At 44.0% G+C, this 15,795-nt stretch overlaps 1 protein-coding gene across 2 annotated transcripts in view; it reads left to right on the top strand.

Annotated features, from left to right (window-relative positions):
* Positions 1-15,466, top strand: part of LOC144797582 (cornifelin homolog A-like) — a 35,432-nt gene extending 19,966 nt beyond the window's left edge. For both annotated transcript variants that reach the window (XM_078668250.1, XM_078668248.1), the window contains exons 2-4: positions 4,325-4,443; positions 12,284-12,462; positions 14,970-15,466. In XM_078668250.1, coding sequence (XP_078524376.1) covers positions 4,332-4,443; positions 12,284-12,462; positions 14,970-15,131 — 453 coding nt within the window. In that variant the 5' untranslated portion in view covers positions 4,325-4,331 and the 3' untranslated portion in view covers positions 15,132-15,466. The remainder of the gene's footprint in view (positions 1-4,324; positions 4,444-12,283; positions 12,463-14,969) is intronic.
* The last annotated feature ends 329 nt before the right edge of the window (positions 15,467-15,795 follow it).

Raw genomic sequence — 15,795 nt, 5'->3', positions numbered from 1 at the left:
GATAGGTAATGGGAATATAGTGCATGCCGCACATACTATCACAGATCTGAGCTAGGGGCAGGAGGAGGCGCAATCCCACAGCATAAGGATAGGTAATTGGAGTATAGAGCATGGCCCATATACTATCACAGATCTGAGCTAGGGATGGGAGGAGTCACAGCCCCAGCCGCACTGCTTAAGGATGAATAATAGGAGCATAGCACATATACTGCCACAGTACTGTCCCTATGGGCGGGAGGATTCACAGCCTCACCGCATAGGGATAGGTAATGGGAGTATAGCGCATGGTCCACATAGCATCACAGATCGGAGATACGGGCAGGAGGAGTCGCAGCCCCACTGCAAAAGGATGAGTAATGGGAGTCTAGAGCATGTCCCACATACTATTACAGGCCAGAGCTAACAGCTTTTTAATACCTGATCCATATCCATGATCAAACTTCTCATTTAGGTCTTGAAATTTGTCCAACAACCAAGGCAAAGTGACAATGGTTAAGCAATGGGGCATGCTATATAACCTGCTATGGCAGTCTGGGATCAAACTGATGCTCGGTGTCAGGTTGTGAATTGAACTTATGGATTATGTTTCATGTAACTCAAAGTGCCTCCAACGTGCATATTGGATGCACAGGTGCACAAGCTCTCTGAGGAAAGCTCACCTTTTTCTGTGCTGTGTGAAATTTCTCTTTCATCAATTTTACTGACACCCAAAAGCTTCATAAATATTGAATTAGTCTGCTGCAAAATTATTTCTGTAGCCTCTTATTTAGGGCAACAAGACCTTGTTCTCAGACCTAGTGACTTTGGAACATTAATATCTCCTACCTGCTAGGTAAGACATAACTTCTGTGAAGCAAGGTCAGATGTTTCATCGCTTCCCACAATCAATGAGATTAAGTGTTTCGAGTCCTGAGTTATGACGGTACACGCAGTCATGCACTTCAACCTGTCACATAAAAGTAAACCAGCATATAAAAGGTAAAAAATAGTTCACCAAGCCACAGTATACGATAAAATGGATGAATGTCTAACATTTAGGGCCCGATTCTGATGCAGGTTGGAAATGCTTCCTGACCGAATGGGTTTGGAAATGGTTTCCAACCCACTCGGATCGGGAGAGTCCGACTGACCGAGTACGATGCTTCCAGATACTATTTGCGTGGACTCCCATTGACTTCAATGGGAGCATATGTTCCTAACCGCATCATAATTGGGCCCTGGGTCAGGAAGACACGTTCCCAATTAGATTTGGAAGGAACAAATGCCATTAGGGGGCTTTCCTAACCGCATCAGAATCAGGCCCTAAATGTTAGACAAACTTCTTGCCACTTTAATCTGCCCTATCAATGACATTTTCTACTTCATATTTACTATAGCTAGATCTGAAAGAAAGGACTTTGGAAGATCTGTTTCAAGACATCCCTGCCTATCCACTTCCTCCTTGTCTCTGAAATAGACTTCTGATTTGTGCAATAGTTAGAATCCAGCACATGGTTTGGAGTAGTTATCTTTCTAAGTTTTGCAAGATGTGGAACTGCAGAGGGATAATTGTGCTTCTAGTCTCAACCAATGTTACTGGACTTACAGACTAATTAACTTTTATACCAAAGAGGCCCCCTAATGGAAACCGAGCAAATATTCACAAATGATTGTGATATGCAAATAAGGGCTACATTTTTGGATTCCCATGTGCATATTCTGCTGCAGTATGAGCCTCAACGGGAACATTAGTCAACAGTCTCTCCCTGGTTCCACCTCAGTCTGTGTGCTGTGCTCTGGTGCTTGCTGTTCTTCTCGGTGCTAGCTGACAGTTCCTTCCACACGTGTAAGCTATGCCTCTGCTGTCTTTTATAACCTTGGCTTACCCCTTTAACTGCTTTCCAGGGTGTGTGCAGTTTAGGTCTTGTCTAAAGGCAGCTTCTAGTTGTTTGTTGTCAAAGACCTATTGTGTACACTCCCAATATTTAAAGTGGGCTTTGGATCTGCATGTTGCTTATCATTGGTTCCCTTTCCTGTCAATCTCATTTGCTTGCTTCTCACTCAATGGCTTCCCTTGGTCTTCTTGTGTTTGTCCCTCACCAGAACATAGCTTTGTTACAATCTTTTTGATTGGTTGACTTGCCTCCTTCCAGAGCTCACGTGTTCCTCCCTACATCTCCCAACTCCCCCATAAAGCCCAGCAGCAGGTGTATTTTTGCCGGGGGTAACTAAAGAGCAGACTTTATTTGATTGATTTTGTTTTATCTCTTCCATTCCCCATGCTGCATGAAAGCTCTGGCATTGGCTCACATTCAGCTGGCGTTTGAAACAGAAAGCGTACTTAGCACGACTACAAATGAGTTGTCTCTTCTCCTAGAGGCCCATAAATCTGATCCCTGGGCTGCTACAGAGTTCCAAATGGCTGGACCACTCACTTCAGGTCTAAGTCGTGTGTAAAGTAAATTTGACCTTGGCTAGTGTTTTTCTTTAAATTCTTTATTCTTTTTTAAATTCTCATCCGAACGTCCTGCTTGAAACAATATAAAGATTGAAAACATTGAATTTAATGTACATTTTCAAAATGCCTTAATGCATTTTATTTGCTTTTCTCCAGTAATGTGAAGTTCTTTCTTCATTTACTTTTTTTTTAAATCACCGCTTTACAAATAAGCATTGGCAAAGTCAAAAGCTTGGCACTTGCTTTGCAAGGGTTCAACCTTTTGGCTTTGTCAATGCTTGTTATTTTTCTGTTAACTTACCGATTTGTCCTGCACGTTAAGCTCCTCCTCTGCTGTGCTGGTCTCTTTTGACTTCTTCCAGACACCTCCTTGTGGCTGTTTTACCCAGTACAGTCTTGCCGCAAATCTCCGTCAGATCCTCGAATCTACTGCTGGCAGACTACGGGGCATATTATCAAGAACGGCATTAAATTATCGCCGCTTTAGTGGCAGGAAACTGCCGCTAAAGCGGCGATAATGGCCTTGATAATATGCGCTTGTGAATTCCCATAGAAGCCCATGTTCACACCAGAACCTGGGCATTTACAAGGGCAAATTATCAAGCCCATTATCGCCGCTTTAGCGGCAGTTTCCTGCCGCTAAAGCAGCGATAATTTTAATGCTGTTTCTTGATAATATGCCCCTTCATTTTTTGGAGGCAGGACTTTGGAGCACTGGGATGAAAACAGTCACAGAAGAAGCCTAATGCAACCTACCAGTGAAGCACCCTTCTATTCCAATTGTTGACCATTTTGTTTTTAAGATAACACCTATTAATATAGACAATTAGCACTGGGACAATAGTTGCGGATATTCCCAACTAATGCAACTCTCATGCGTTCACTTCTGGCAGTTTTCCACTGCCTACTTCAAGCCAGAAGTAGAGTGCTACAGGAGGTCTTCTGCTGTAGGAGCTACAACATGCAGGGTGCTCTCTTTTATAAAACAAGCAGTGGCAATCTCACCTATTCCTAAAGCTTTTGATAGCCAGGTATCCATCATGGAACTCTGCCAGGCAGCCACATGGGCACCTTATTGTGCCATCTGTAAGTATCTTTCTCCAGATGTTCACGTGTTGACCATCTGACCATATTACTTGCCTTTTATTCAGATTCCAGTCTGCAGTCTGGATATTTGGTTCCTACCCAGTATTTTTTTAAAAAGAAGAAGCGGAGAGGTTTTTGAGAAGGCAAGGTTAGCAAAATACCGACCCCACTACCATTGAGCTGCTCACATTCCTAACTTTCAACTACTGAGCATGCGCAGTTTCTGCCACCTTTAGCTCGGACTAAGGGTCATTCCAATGAAGCCAGATGGAGGGATGGGAATGCCATCCAAGCTCCTGCTTTTAACTTTTGCCTCTTTTGCTCCCGTGGTGTACAATCTTTGTTTCTAAGCTTTTAAGAATGTCTCTTCATACGTTAACATCTTGCTAGCTGCCATCTTTTCACCGAGTTTACTTATCAACGTGTCTTAACCGCTTAACCGCGAAGGCAATTCCACCGCGGTGTGGTGGTTTAGGAGAGTGGGCGGGGCCATGTCGGCCAACGGACATACACAGCACTACGGAGGTAGTGGCCGTGACGGCCGTTGGCCGACAGAAGCAGCGAAGGGATTAAATTGTAATGTTTGTTTTCTTATGCTGCGTGATCTTTGAAGTCTCTGCTGCAAATAACTATGCTCAGAATGCAGTGAAGTTACAATCAAGGACATAATAAATTAATTGAAAGTAAGAAACGATTCCTTTGGTGATTTTCCGAAGTGTTTACAATCCAATGTCATGGGGGTTTGAGTGGAGCAGAAAGTTACTGACACACAACCCTCTCTTCTTGGTCCCTCTTTTGCAGGATCACCATGGCCGCCGTGACGATGCAACCTCAAACAGTCGTCACCAAGACGGTGACCATCATCAATGAAGGCGAGTGGAGTAGCGGGCTCTACGACTGCTGCGAGGACTGCGGGATATGTAGGTATCTGCGGCATGGACCAGACAGAAGTACGGGTCTTGGACGGGGTCAGGCAGGGACCACAGTATCAGGGCACATGAGAAATGTGATCTCCCAAGAAGTGACCACTATAGACAAACTCTAGTATCCATCAAGGGTGCTATAGACATACTGCGCATACCTTGAGTGATATCATCAATTAGCAGTAAGTGGATCGTAGGTGGACAGGCATTACCACCAGCTGGGCACCTCCTCACTTTCAATAATCAGATCGATGGAAAGAATCAACGATGTTTACTAAGAGAGAACTTACTTGGCCATCCTAATGATGATCTGACCAAACCTACCCAAGTTCCCACGCAATGTTGGGTTAGACGTCATTGGCATTTTACTATGAGGTTCACTCAAGGACCTAATGGTTGATTTACAATTGAAACCGGTTAGCTCTAATGCTGGAGCTAGTCGACAACTACAGCTTTACAATTCACCCAGCTAGTTAGACATAAAATACACTTACACTATAACTAATTACAACATGAGCATAAGAGTACATTAAGTGTACTATAAGCACACTAAAACGACTGATCTGCGACTGTGATATATCTATATTGCGAATCTTTAAATATTGCAAAAATATCATGTGATGATCGTTGTATCCTCTTGGACGAGGCATATGGCTGTAATATGCTTTACGCAATGTTTACACTCTCCATTTATACTGAAGATATTCAAAGTCAGAACTAAAACTAGACTAATACCAAAAAAAGTCTATACAAATACTTCTATTATATGTTTAGAAGAAATTTATTTATGATTTCTTCTTTTGTACATTGCAGTTGTTATAAATACATCCCTGCATCTATAATGTTATCACTCATACAGATAATAAAGCAAGTATTTTAATGGCACGCATTATCGAGGGACTCATTTAGGACTTGGTACAGCAGAAGCAATGCTGTGAACCAGATTGCACCACTGATCATCACCCCCCCCCCCGCAATATTGTGGTACAAGAATATCGAAGGACAAAATATCGAAAAGTAAGTGCGTATAGGGAAGTATAGATTTACTATTCATAACTCTACACCTACGTACCCTGAAGGTATATACACTGTGCAGGTTCATATATGTGGAGTCAGGTATCGAAAATCTAGACTTGCTAACCTGTTGATATTTTATCTTCAATATTGTGTTTTATCGACATTCACACCCGTAAACCGATAGTCATACTGCCCGCCTAACCCACAGTTCTGCTGCATGTACTTATGTGTGTATGTGGCAAACATATAGAGCAAGTCCAGCCAAAAGGCAGAGGAGCACCTTACATGGTCACTGGCAAGGATGCAGTCAAGAAGTGTTTAAAGAGGTAGCTGCTCTATATAGAGTCGGAGGAGCTGATTGGTCACTGCCGATGGAGCCTCTGTGGCTCCACCAATGGGAACCTGTAACCCATTGACACATTCACCGCAGGACCTTTGGGTCACAGTGATGGTAGTCCCACCCAAATGCAGGAAAAAACTTTCAATGCGTGCCAATGACATTCGCTTTTTGTTCCGCGAAAGCAAACTCCCGATTCGGAAGTGGGCTTTTTAAGAAAAAAATAGTTGGTGAGCAGACACTTAAAATATGGCAGCGACTCGGCAAACATTCAGTGCTATGAAGGGAGACACTGTGGCTGCAGCCCCCTTCACAGAATAGAATCACCACTAGGGAGAGGCAGGGATCTCTAAATATAGGGGTTGTCCTCTGCCAGGGTGGCATAGCACATGATTTCCACCCTCTAGTTGACCAGAGGATCACCCAACAGGATCTAGAGAAGACCTTATGTCACCGATAGCATCTAGTCAAATATTATTTTTGATTTTTTCAGAATTTTCTTTTCTTTATTGGATTCCCTTATACACTTTGTTTGCTAAAGTATAATTTTAATTTAGGTGTGATACATTAGGGGAAAATATGGTTGCTTCTTTCATACAATGAAATCAATCACCAAATGAAAGTGGCCGTTCTTTTTCATGTAAAGGTAGCAGATGCACAACATATAAATATGAACATTAAATTATCTGCTCAGTATATATTAGAAGAACAAGAAATACTGTTTTTAAATGGGACTGTTGTAAGACAATAAGTTGACTATGTTAAAGGTGCACAAGAACTTTATAGGAAGAAAGCTCTTCTAGACAATCCAGCATTGCATCAATCTTATCCGCCAAACCACCTTCCACCTATGTCTTCTTTAGTGAAAAAATACAGAAGATCCGGGAGCACATCGACAACACCAAGCCCGCTTCTCGTCTTACACTCCTCCTCCTTGTTGCATCCCACATTGATCACCCTTCAATCCCCTGACTCCCATGGATCAAGGCAACATCCTTAAGTGAAAACCATGGTTCCCAGTGTGTGGCTGTAGGTACAGAAGAACATATACTGCCCTATAAGCACTGCATGGGCCAGCGGCTATGGCCACGCCTATCGTAAGCAGCATTACCAGGGGTCTTTGTTTTCCTTGGGGATTTGTGAGAATGCACAGCATCTATGTGCTGCATTTTGTCTGCTACCCAAAAATGAGCAGAGCTTTGGGAATGAACAAGGATGTACTCACTATTTCTCCTGTGTGCACGTAAACATGCACGACAGCATCAACTCACGGCATCATTGACGTGGACCACTGGTAACCTCTGAACATTAACAGACACATACTGTTTCCGAACGTTTGACTGCTTATTTCTCAGAACAACTATTTAAATTAAATGACATAAAAAAATACTGATCATTAAAATTAGAGTGACCTAGTAATACAATTATAAAATGACCAAACTAACTAGCTCATATTGTATAAACCCTTGGGGATTTATTATCATTGTAATCATAAGTGTACTTTTATAGCACTTATGCCCTCTGACCAGGCAATGAAGTGCTTTTCGTCGAGTAGCACGCTACACTGCAATTGAAGATTAGTAGTTTTGTGTTTCTTGTGGATTGGTTGTGTTACGTACAACGTTTCAGTAAGGTGCACAAGAAAAAAAACACATGCTTGGTTTCAGTCATCATTATGTGTCACAGACGCGCCCTGTGCACACACTGGTGCTCCCCCTTTCTTCTATCACATTAACACGAATATTGTGCTTAATTTGAGCAGGTGCTTTCAGGTGCTCAGCACCGGCACTTCTTTCACAGGGCCGGGGCTACCATTTCTGACCCTGCAGGTGGTGGTCTCAAAATTAATTCTTCAAGTTCAAAATAAAAAGAAAAACACACATTGCATGGTGGCTGGCTGGTAAATGTTCATAGACAGGCCAGCATAGGCCTGTCCAGGCAGGCATGATTGTGTATCACCACGTTAGTGATGATGTCATCACGCTGATCACAAATCCAAGAAGTCATCGACAAACTATGTCTTGCATTCTATTGCCAGAGTCTGCTGCACCCTGACACTGCCTGAGCCTAAGCCTCCCATTGGATAATTGTAGCTGGCTCATGCGGAGTTGAGGCAAGGAAGCTGCGAGAGCGCATTTGAAACTTGAGAGTGAGGGCTCTTGAGGAAGAATAAAGGAAAGTACGTGTGGACTTTCCACTTGCTGTGTAGCCAGAGTAGCATATCCTGCAGCCCTGCATTGCTGCTATCCTCAAAATGTTCGATGCGGCTGTGGCCCAACACAACTTTTGTGCGCCATGGCGTCACCTTCAGAATCTGTGCGCTGCACCCCAGCATGGTAATTGCTGAGCGTACATGAGTCCAGTAGGCACCACAGCCATACTTACTGGCATTGGCAACATTACTGCTGGGGACAATGCCTGTGCAGAAGCAGGCAGGGTCACAGCAAGCTGAGCAGTGGATGCCGATGCCGTCGCCATCCCTTAACCTACTAATTACAGGCAGCACTAGCAGTGACATCACCTGCTGTGCTCGAGCAGCTACCTGTTCTGCAAATAACCCAGTTATACTGCACTGATTAATATATGCAAAAAAAGCATTTTCAATTGGTGTACATTTTGATTTTTCACTCAGTGTAGGTAAGAAAATAAAACACATGTCATCTTCCTCTTCTTTAGGAATGACAACAGGAAAACACAGAGTTCAAAGTAGCAGGGACATGTACAGGCTGACGACAGGGGTCACAGGCAGCAGCAGTGTTATAGATGAGAGAGAGAGCAGGAGTAAAGAGGAGAAAGAAACAACAGGAGAGGAGAGAGATAAGACGGAGCTAAGTAGAAGAAAAGGATTGCAAACCAGATACAAAGAGAAAGCAGTCATGATGTGAAGAAGAGAGCATTAGGAAGAGAGAAGATAGAATGAAAGGATGTAAAGGACAGGACAGAGGAAAAAAGCAGACAAATGATACAACGGAGACACAGCTAATCACTGCTAGAAGAGTGATAGTTAAGAGCCAGGATCGAGGAGAGAGAGAGCAGAGCATGGATAAAAGTGAAGCGGAAAAAGGGCAGGGCTAGAATGAATAGAGGGCAAATCAGAAATACAGGGAATAAAGTAAGACTCCAGGTGTGACAAAGATGATTAGATAGGTGAGAGGATAGACTCTTAGAGCAAAGACTTAGGAGACAGACAACAGATCAATGTTAGAAGATAGAGACTGAGGCAGTGAGAGTGTTGAAAGTGGGGCTCACCAGAGGAAGAAGTGAGCTGTGGCCTTCTTGGCAAAATTTTCAGCACCTGCACTTCTTTTTTACAAATTAAGCACTGCGAATATAGTTCAGGCTAACAAACTAAAGTGTGAACACCTACATGTGATTACCACACTTTTAGAACTGTGGATTCAAAGTAAAGGCAGTGAATCACTGAAACAGAAGACGTGACCCTTAAAAACGAGTGTCAGTCACACTACCTGTGTGATCCAGTGAAACTGATAAACACAGGCCAAAAACAATAACAATATGAAATATGGTACGCACACACGTGGAACTCGCCCCACATTCTCTCACTGCAATGCTCAAGAACAGAGATTAGAACCAGTTTGTGGTTTTCAAAGTCATAGCCTTTTTATTTATATCAACTTTTAAAATTGCTTATAGGCGAAGTCCGTCAAAGAACAGGTATGCATCAATAAAACATTCATTCCGTAGATATCAAAAGCAAGATGGAAGATGAATACACAAGTCAAATATCATATAGCACATTCCAAGAATGTCCAGCACACTGTTGTGATATCCACTGTGTGCAGTGTGCCAGCAGGCCCCACCTTGCAGCAGCCCCCTCCCCAGTTCCACCCAGGACATCCATGCACCCTTCCTAAAGGAAATTTACAGAAAAATCATTGAGACAACTTATCCACATCTCCATATCCTCCAACCCCGGAGAAGAACCACAAATTTAAAACAGGGCACTGCATAGCGCATTAGCCCACCGGGGTACCTGAACACAGACGTAATCCCCAAAAAGTTCAAAAACCCAGCATCACAGAGTAGGGCAGGAGAGTCTAGGGACCACCAGCAGGTCAAACTCCCCCCCCCCACCTGCACGGTGCCCACACAAATCATACCCCGCCAAGGGGGCAGCCTAGTCCCAGAATCAGAACTCTTGTGTATCCCCCTTTATTATCTGCCAAGGATACCGCCGGCTCATGGTTGGGTGGGTGATTGACAGCGACAGCTGATCCTGGTCCGCAGCAAGTGTGATGAATGGGACAAAGAGGAAGCTCTGCGTCGCGTGCTGGCTTAACGCCTTAACCGATGTGGTTTTTCCGCCGCAGTGCGGGCGTTCTAAAGGGTGGATTGGGCTGCGTCGGCCGTTGGTCGTGCGCAGCACTGGGGAGGGAGTGCTCGCGACGGCCAACCGCCGACGGCAGCACGCAAAGGGTTAAATAGTCCAGAGGTTTTGTGGGGCCTCTTGATGACATAACCGGGCGACCCTTCGTCTTCACTTCCTGTGCCGGCTGAGACTCCAGCCCGTGGCGCACCAAAGGGCACCCCTCCTCTAGTTGTGGGGGAAGCCTGCTCATAACTTAAGTGACTCTAGAAGATAAAATCAAAAAACGGTGAGCAGAAAAGGCAGCAAGGCCAGTATTGTAAATGGGCAGGCACTGAGTACCTGCACTTCTTTAACTTAAAAGGGGGAACACCAGCACTTCACAGCAGGGGTTCAGTACTGCACATCCCATTACCAACCAGGCACTCTGGGAGAGCGAGCACCGTACGTTCACCTCGAGCACTGAGCAGGACCGGGTGCAAATACAGAATGTGATGACAATATCTGGCACATTTACAATATGCAGCAAGCAACAACGTGAAAACAGAAAATATATATTAAGCTCTTAACATGAGCATTCCATAATTCAAGCACTTTATAACAAGGGACGGTTAAAATTTAACAACGCACTACGTATGTAAACCAACTGAGCCTTATTCCATCAATGTAATAAATGCAACAATATTTAGAGCCAAGCAGCTGATTTCAAGGCACTATTAATTAAAAGGGATCAGAGGAATACAAGGTGAAAAGTCACTGCAGCAAGGACTCTTGCGTCTTTTCCCTTATATACAATACATAAAGTTAGTATCTAGCCAGTGGCACTACTATGGAATGAGGGGGGTGTTTGGTCAGGCTCTACTCTGAGAGAGAATGCTAGATGGGCCCTCTTTGAAATATTTTGGGTCTTTTTGCATTGTCTCCTTTTCACAAGCTCAGAATAACCTTTGCCTCTTTCAAGATGTGAAAATGAAGATGGGACTTACATTGCAAATAACACGTCGGCCATCTTGGAATGGGTTTAGTTGTGATTCACTGCACCAGTGCTAGTTGTGAAAACACAAAGAATATGCTAGTTACTTGTTTAAAAAAGCCTGAGGATTTCATAGATGAGGCATTGGGCCATGCAGGCCTTAAATAAAGGCACAAAGGGTATGTCTAAGGTGGAAAGGCAAGTATTTATAATCATTAAGAACCAATAAATATTGTGAATTGCTTACCCCACTGATTGATGAAAACACAAAATGCTGATACTTATATTGACTATTGGGATTATGCATTCTAAGTAATTAGCAGAAAAAGCAATACTGGTCACAACATAAGCATAACACCACAGAGCTGGTGGGCCATCAATCCTGGAGACAACCAACCGCCCAAACATGCACTGCAACAATTCAGACCCCAAGAGCAAACCGCTAGCAGAATCAAGAGGCGAAGGCTAGTGCCTAGAAGCAGTCTGTACTCACAACCTTAAGGCAAGTAAAAGGCACACATCGGTCCCACAAACTTCACCAGAGCACGCTGACAAAAAACCGAACAATCAGAGCTTTTATTATTCACATACGACTATGTACATCCTATATTCGCTAAGAGCCAGGTAGGTGCAGATACTGATGAGGCAGAGAGGAAGGACACAGAGGTCCAACCTTAGGAGGGATGTTGTTTGGCATTAATGCACCATATTTCCAAGCCCACCCAGCCCACCCAGGACCAAAGGGACCATTGGGCTCACCCTCACTCCCCTCAACCCATGGAGGCGCTCAAAAGACCGCAATGGAGAGGGCGGTGAAGCCCCAATAGCAGCAGTCTCAGGCACTCTCCCGCCCCAGCCCTGATCTTTCCATAACCATCACAGAGCACGTGCAATTAGTTTTAAATTTTGAAAAAATCTAAAAAAAAGAATGTGAGTTGCATATAAATCTTAGCAAAAAGTGTTCTATTTTTGAAGAGTGCATATGTTGTCTTATTGTAATTCATAATAATGATGAAAAAGTTATGATTCTGTACATCTGATCTTCCTTCTTTTTATGGCATTGCCTGGCTTCCTTAACAGAGCTCCAATGACCTTGAACAACCTTGTCCACTCCATGGAGCAGCAGGTGACCCTGTGCACCCTTCTTTGCCTGTTGTCACCTTCTCTTCTCCATCTCTCTTAGGCTGCTGTGCAATATGGTGCTTCCCTTGTTTGATGTGCCAGACCGCCATGGACATGGGGGAGTGTGCCTGTCTGCCCCTTATGGACCCAAGCTGCGTGGGGTACGTCGGATGCGGGGCGCTCTGTCCGCCGGCGTCCATGGCCATCCGTGCGACCCTGCGTGAGAGATACAGAATAAAGGTACGGTGAGAGCGCCCTGGACTCCACTGACGTCAAGAGGTCCCCTTGCTCTACCCACATAGGGGCATGAAAACACACCCTTATGTCTAGGACTCACACAATGCACTGATTCTCTAAGACCTTCCACCACATGTTCATTCCACGAAATACTCAGTCAACAGGTCCCCACAAGGCCCCTGTCCATCCTTTCTAATGTCTCCATGGGTTCACCTGGAAGTGCAACCAAGACATCATGGGCCCGATTCACAGAACTAACCTACTACAAAATCCTAAACTTACTACCATTTTGGTATTCACAGAAGGCACTTGCTCATTTTGGTATTCACAGAAAGCACTTACTCATTTTGGTATTCACAGAATGCACTTACTCATACTAACTTTATGTCCGCACTCGGTCCGGAGATCCCGGCCTGGTGGTGGAGATTCCGGCCCGAAGGTGGAGATTCTAGCCCGATGGTGGAGATTCCAGCCCAAAAGTGGAGATTCTGACCCGATGGTGGAGATTCAAGCCGGTGGTGGAGATTCTGGCCAGTGGTGAAATCTCCGCCACCGGCCAGAATCTCCAACATCGAGCCGGAATCTCCACCATCAAGCCATAATCTCCACCATCAAGCCGGAATCTCCACCATGGGACCGGAATCTCCACCACTGGGCCGGAACCTCTGGCCCGAGTGCAGACATAAAGTTAGTATGAGTAAGTGCATTCTGTGAATACCAAAATGAGCAAGTGCATTCTGTGAATTCCAAAATGAGTAAGTGCCTTCTGTGAATACTAAAATGAGTAAGTGCCTTCTGTGAATACCAAAATTGTAGTAATTTTAGCATTTTGTAGTAAGTTAGTTCTGTGAATCGGGCCACATGTCATGAACTTGTCACAACGCATCATCTAAGTCATTAAATGTCTCCAATGACGTCAGTCAGTCAAGGGACTCAGTCCTCTCAGAGAATGTCGTGGTAGTGCCACTGACCACTAAATACCCACGTGGCACCAGTCATGAAGCTCCTTCATCATAAGCATGGAACGTGCCAAGGAGCCATCAAAGCTACCAGTGCTTCATCACGCGATAGACCCCCGTTACCCCATGTCCTGATTTGTCCCCATAAGTCCATCAAAGTCTTGCGTACTAGTACACCTACTTTTGTTTCCTGCACAACCATGTCTTAAAATGGCCGCAGCGCCTCATAGAATAAACATACATGTTCACTGTACCGCATATGGCTTTGTTTATGACAGTGACCAAGAGGCGGGGACTTGTGAGGTCATCAGCTGCCCGTCCAATGACCATTCAGAGCTCTCTGGCCACCCACATGCTTGTGATGGAATTCAGAGGTCAATTGTTTTCCCCTGGTATTGATCTGAAAGTAATTTGGTAATTACTCACTCATGGGACCCTAGAAGGACACAGAGCAGGCAGAGTTCAACCTTGGCAGAGGGCTAGCTCCATTATTAGGGGATGGGGGGGGGGGGTCAAAATAGTTCACCTGTTTTCAGATCATCAATTTTTCTCTGCTGGGGATAGAAAATTTAGAATGTTGAATGTATTTTTCTGAGGGAAATTGGACAAAGAGTACTTCACTTAAAAACAGTGGGGCATATTAGCAAGAACCTCGTTAAAATTATCGCTGTTTTAGCGGCAGGAAACTGACGCTAAAACGGCGATACTGTGCTTGCTAATATGCGTTATATAATTCCAATAGAAGCCCAGGTTAGATGTCCTGCACATCTAACCTGGGCCTTTATTGGAATTCTACAACGCTTATTAGCAAGCCCATTAGCGCCGTTTTCGCTGCAGTTTCCTGCCGCTAAAACAACGATAATTTTAACGAGGTTCTTGCTAATATGCCCCTTTATCTCTGTTATATATCCTCGAGTGTCAGAGTAGATGAAAGGAAAGGAATGAAATTGTGTTTAAACCAATATTATTCTGACTATTAAACAGCACTGTTAGGTAAAAGGTCGTAGAAGTTATTTGGAAAAATTCAACAAAATGAATTGTTTCAGAGATGGTAAAACAATGTGTTCAGGAATGTAAAATAAGGTTTCATTCTTAACTGAAAAGTGGAATAAAGGTTGTAGGCTAAATATAAGTCATACAACTTAATTAATGGGGTTTAAAGGGTTGGGATTGTTTGCGAAAGGAGGCAAAATTATATTAAGCAGAAATTGGGCTTCTTGATCCAAATATTCTTTATTAGTTGATGAAACAGCTTTAAAAAGGTTGAATACCGCTATGGTTGTTAGTAAAAAATATCTGCAAATATTTTAAGGCTTAGCCTAGAACACTTTTAATTATGAATTACAACATGTCTTTAGTTTTGTCATTTTTTTGTTCTGAAGACTCTCTGATGAAAGTCCCACCCACCTTTGTCTCTGCACTTTTTGCACAGGCAGTATGCAGGGGACCCTCATCTCAAGGTGGTGCAAAATGATGTGGGGGAGGGGTGGCTAGGGTTCTAAGCTTTAAAACGATGTCTCTTACCCCTTCCTCCTCTGTCGCCCCCTGCAGGGCTCCATCTGCAGTGACTGTACCGTGTTCTGCTGCAGTTACTCCTGTGCCTGGTGCCAGATGGCCCGCGAGGTCAAGAAGAGAAAGTGCCACTACAACGTGGTCACCGCCCAGACCACTATGGCCACCGTGCCACTGATGACGACACCGGCGCCCATGTAGCCGTCATCGGAATCACTTGGAGGGCACAGAATCCAACGCGGCTCTCCAAAATCCGGTCCACAGTTACTGTAAAGCAAGCCCCAATATTCTAGTACTGTGGTTCTTAACCTTTTGACTTCTGGGGACCCCCACTTAATCATTACTGGAACCTGGGGACCGCCACTGAATCATTATCCGAATCCGGTGTCCCCCACTGGGTCATTACTGGAGGCCGGGGACCCCAGCCTAAGCATTTTCCTTGATTTGAACTGGAAAACAATACACAAAAAATACAGAAACAAGAATTCATCAAGCACACTGGTTCATAAATGATGAAACATTTTATACCATTTTAATATGAAGGTTGGAGCTTTTCTAAATTCAAGTGAGGCCCCTCATCATCCATATTATATTCTGTTTCGTGCACCTGACCTGCTCCCATGAATCAATCTGAGGATACTAAATTAATTTTTAGCCTCCAATTGCAAATTCCTTCACATTTACAAAACGTTTTCAAATTTTCGCTGGTACATTTTGGTTCTTTTTATATATGCACTTTATTAATCGGTTACTTATAGTAATTTTTGTAAGCAACCCCGGACCACAGGTTCAGAACCACTGTTCCAGAGTATCCTGGACAAATGCTGTGCGGTTCCTGACTCTTCAGTGCTTCCTTTCCAATTTT

The sequence above is a fragment of the Lissotriton helveticus genome, chromosome 12 (assembly GCF_964261635.1).
Source record: "Lissotriton helveticus chromosome 12, aLisHel1.1, whole genome shotgun sequence".
NCBI lineage: Eukaryota > Metazoa > Chordata > Amphibia > Caudata > Salamandridae > Lissotriton > Lissotriton helveticus.
This window is presented reverse-complemented; position numbering and strand designations above follow the sequence as displayed.